At 32.2% G+C, this 3396-nt stretch overlaps 1 protein-coding gene across 2 annotated transcripts; it reads right to left on the reverse strand.

Moving 5' to 3' along the window:
- Nucleotides 1-587: 587 nt before the first annotated feature.
- LOC146955390 (uncharacterized) lies at nucleotides 588-3113 on the reverse strand. Of its 2 annotated transcripts, none has more exons than XM_085721361.1 (4): nucleotides 2734-3113; nucleotides 2335-2438; nucleotides 1268-1386; nucleotides 588-854 (listed from the first exon to the last, which is right to left on the reverse strand). In XM_085721361.1, exons 1-4 carry the CDS (start codon nucleotides 2978-2980, stop codon nucleotides 758-760), a joined length of 567 nt encoding a protein of 188 aa, XP_085577487.1. In that variant the 5' UTR covers nucleotides 2981-3113; the 3' UTR covers nucleotides 588-757. The 2 variants fall into 2 exon arrangements, with proteins under 2 accessions (XP_085577487.1, XP_085577483.1); XM_085721357.1 differs by having other exon boundaries at nucleotides 2725-3106.
- Between the last annotated feature and the right edge of the window lie 283 nt (nucleotides 3114-3396).

Genomic DNA, 3396 nt, shown 5'->3' on the forward strand with positions numbered 1-3396 from the left:
TTGACGACACAGTATGGAGAAATCCAGATGCAGGTCATTTCAAATGCAATGTGGATGTTGCGTTCTTCAAAGAAAGCAACCAGGTTGGTATAGGGATATGCATCAGAGATGATCACGGGAGGTTAGTGAAAGCCAGAACTAGTTGGTCAGCGCCACACTTAGATGTTTCCGAGGGAGAAGCTATTGGTCTTTTATATGCTATCAGATGGGTAAAGGAGCATAATCTTAATGTCATTTTTGAGCTCGATTCTAAAAGGGTAGTAGATAGTTTCCATAGCACTATAAATGATATATATGATTTAGGAGCTATTATAATAGAATGTAGGAATAATTTCTCATCCTTTTTCACAAATTCAAGAGTAGAGTTTATTAGGAGACAAGCAAATGAGGTTGCTCATACACTCGCTGGGGCGGCCACATTTTATGCTAGTATCCACCAGTTCACTGTATTATCTGATTATATTCAAGTTGTTCTTATTAATGAAATGATATAGTTATTTTCCGTGAAAAAAAAAGTCTACCTGCTCGAAACTGACATTAATTATGATTTTTTTTTTTATGGAATATTAAGAATTAAACAATAAATATACTAAAAACAAATGCACATAAATACACATGTTTCTTTCTAAGTACATTCATCATTACTTGAGTGTTTATAAAAATACCAACCTAGCAAGCCTTCTAAAGAAAATGAGATTAAAAAGATACAAATACGGCGATCTATTAGAAGATATGCTTAAACATAATAAAACTATGATCAATGCTTTTTATGGTGCTCCTCCGGTGGCTTCACAATGAGAATAGGTGCTTTTGCATGATGTGCACAATAGTCGCTTACACTTCCAAGAAATGCTCTACACCAAATATATATATAAAAAAAAAAAAAAAAGGGTAATCCATCACCAAAATGAAACCAAGATTAATACTCTTTCCGTTTCAAAATGAATGTCGTTTAAGGTTGTTACACATATATTAAGAAATGCAATAAAGTTGTCTAAAGACATGACACTTTTACTAAAATAGTCTTGTTACATATTGGTGGATTTTCCATTATGATATTTTGGAAGTTGTGTTCATAATAATAATTTAAAGGTAAGATTGGAAAAAAGGTAATTAATAATACATTGAAAAGTGAGAATGACATTCATTTTAAAACAAATTATTTGTGATAAAATAACACTCATTTTAAAACTGAGGGAGTACTAAGTTTGTTAGTACTTCAATATAGAAAATATGTCAATTGCAATGTGTTTTACAAAACACTAACCTTTTGAGTGTGCCCAGGCCACGGCTACCCATGATTAAGAGATCAACTTGCATTTGTTCTGAAGCCTGACAAATCATTTCCCTTGGGTCTCCATTGAGAATTACACTTTCTGCTTTGACCTGCAATTCCATTAATGAACATTTTCACCAGATTTGGCTAGATAAAACATTTTCGCCAGATTTGGCTAGATAATTTGGACTCCTACACAAATGATAAAAATTAAAAGATGGAGTAAATGATATAATTAAATTATTTCTCTTTTTTTATTTATATATGTTTGTGCCCAAATTTTTTTGCTTTTTTTACAAATATTATATTTGATTATGAATTGTGCTTAGTCAAGTATTTCTCATTTCCCCTAAAAAATAGTATTTCTCATATATGTCTTGCCTTGGGTGGGTTCACTTCTTAAGTGGGATGAATCAATTAATTAGAAAAGGAGAAGACTAATAAAAGAACAAGGTATGATTTGTGTTTTAGGGAGGGACCTAATGCAACTAGAAAAATAGTCAACTGTTTTCAATTTTGAAAAACTTAATGGGATGGGTGGGTGTGATTTTGAAAAGGGTTAAAATTGATATTTTCAATGGTTTGGTGGAATTATTTGATAGGGTATAGGGTAATTGTTTTGACAACTAATAGGTCAGAAATTACACCCTTTGTAGATCAATTACCCATTATCTGCTTTGACCAAGAAAAACAAAGCGTGTAATGGGTGTAATTGATGAAAATAAGGGAATAGCAAATTCGTATATTCAATTCATTGGAATTTCTAACATTTAAAATTTTTAAAGAATAAAAATTTTAAATTTGGAATTCTTAAAAAATAATCTGGGACATTTGTTAACAAAACCCTTTGATAAAATCCAAACTCAAATTTCTTGAGCACCTCAAAACATATTAACCACTTGAAGTGATCCATTTAATTTAATTTAATTTAATTTCAATTGTATTGAATTAAGTGATATTGAATATTTTTAAGATAATGACATTAAATAAGATAAATAAAGTGAAAATATTTTTTATTGTATCTGAGTAGAGGAAAGCGAAATTAGGAATACACTTACCTGCTTATCCTTGCACATTTGCAAAGCCCGCGAAAGAATAACTGCTGATCTTTCTTGCTGGCCTTTCTTCACTGAATCCACAACCACAGATGCTGGATAAAAAGCTGTTGAAGTGATAAAATAGTGAGGATAGAATTAGACATAAATTTTATTTGTTCAGTCTCAAAATTTCACTTCTCTAGTTTTATATAATAGTTCTATAATGATAGATATTAAAAGAAAATGTCCAAAAGTCTCAATTCAACGTGCAAAAATATCAAAATTGCTTGGTCGGAGAATGTGATCCGGGTCAAAACCCTGACTCCTCCACTTATTTGCGTCGTGGTCATTTCGTCTATCTTCTAAAGAAAGATATTCAAAGGAGATAAGGAGAGAGTAAAAGATACGAACCACCACCACCTGGTCCAATAGGGTGCATATAATTGTGGAAAATGGGTTCAACATGAACAAGAAACACCATTCCCTCATTTTCAGATGATGTTCCTTCCATGGCAGTCATAAAGTTGAAGAGATTATCAAGGGCCCACTTAAGAGCATAAAAGCTTCCATCACTCTCATCTATTGCCACCATCACCTTCATCTTCATCCTTCTCTTTTCTTCTGCACCTCCCCTCACTTGATCAACACTTCCACCTATTTCCTCCATCACCCTTTTCTTTTGCTAGAATAGAAATGAGAGATGCAAATGGCGTTTTATAGTGAGTGGAAAACAAAGATTTTTTTTTTTTTGAAATAAATTTATTCTATTGAAATGGAAGTTTAAAGTTTTCTTGTTTTCTTTTCTGAAAGTTGTTTCAAACATATCTTAACTTCTAGTTGCAGTTAAAGTCTTTGTGGGCCAGGTGCAGTGATTGGATATTTTATACTCCACAAAATATCTATCGTAAACATATCTTAAAGATCTTCGTCTTTTTCGGTGGTCACTTTAATTAAATGAGCTAGGGTTGATACTTGGCAGTACCAGCTACAATATTCTTGCATGACAAGTGAATACGTGTAAGCCTCGCATGTATATCACCCAATGGCTTCATGCACAAATGAACAAATATAAATGGAAAAATC

The sequence above is a fragment of the Medicago sativa genome, chromosome 1 (genome assembly GCF_051527215.1).
Source record: "Medicago sativa cultivar Bolivia chromosome 1, Bolivia_mono, whole genome shotgun sequence".
NCBI classification, from domain to species: Eukaryota; Viridiplantae; Streptophyta; class Magnoliopsida; order Fabales; family Fabaceae; genus Medicago; species Medicago sativa.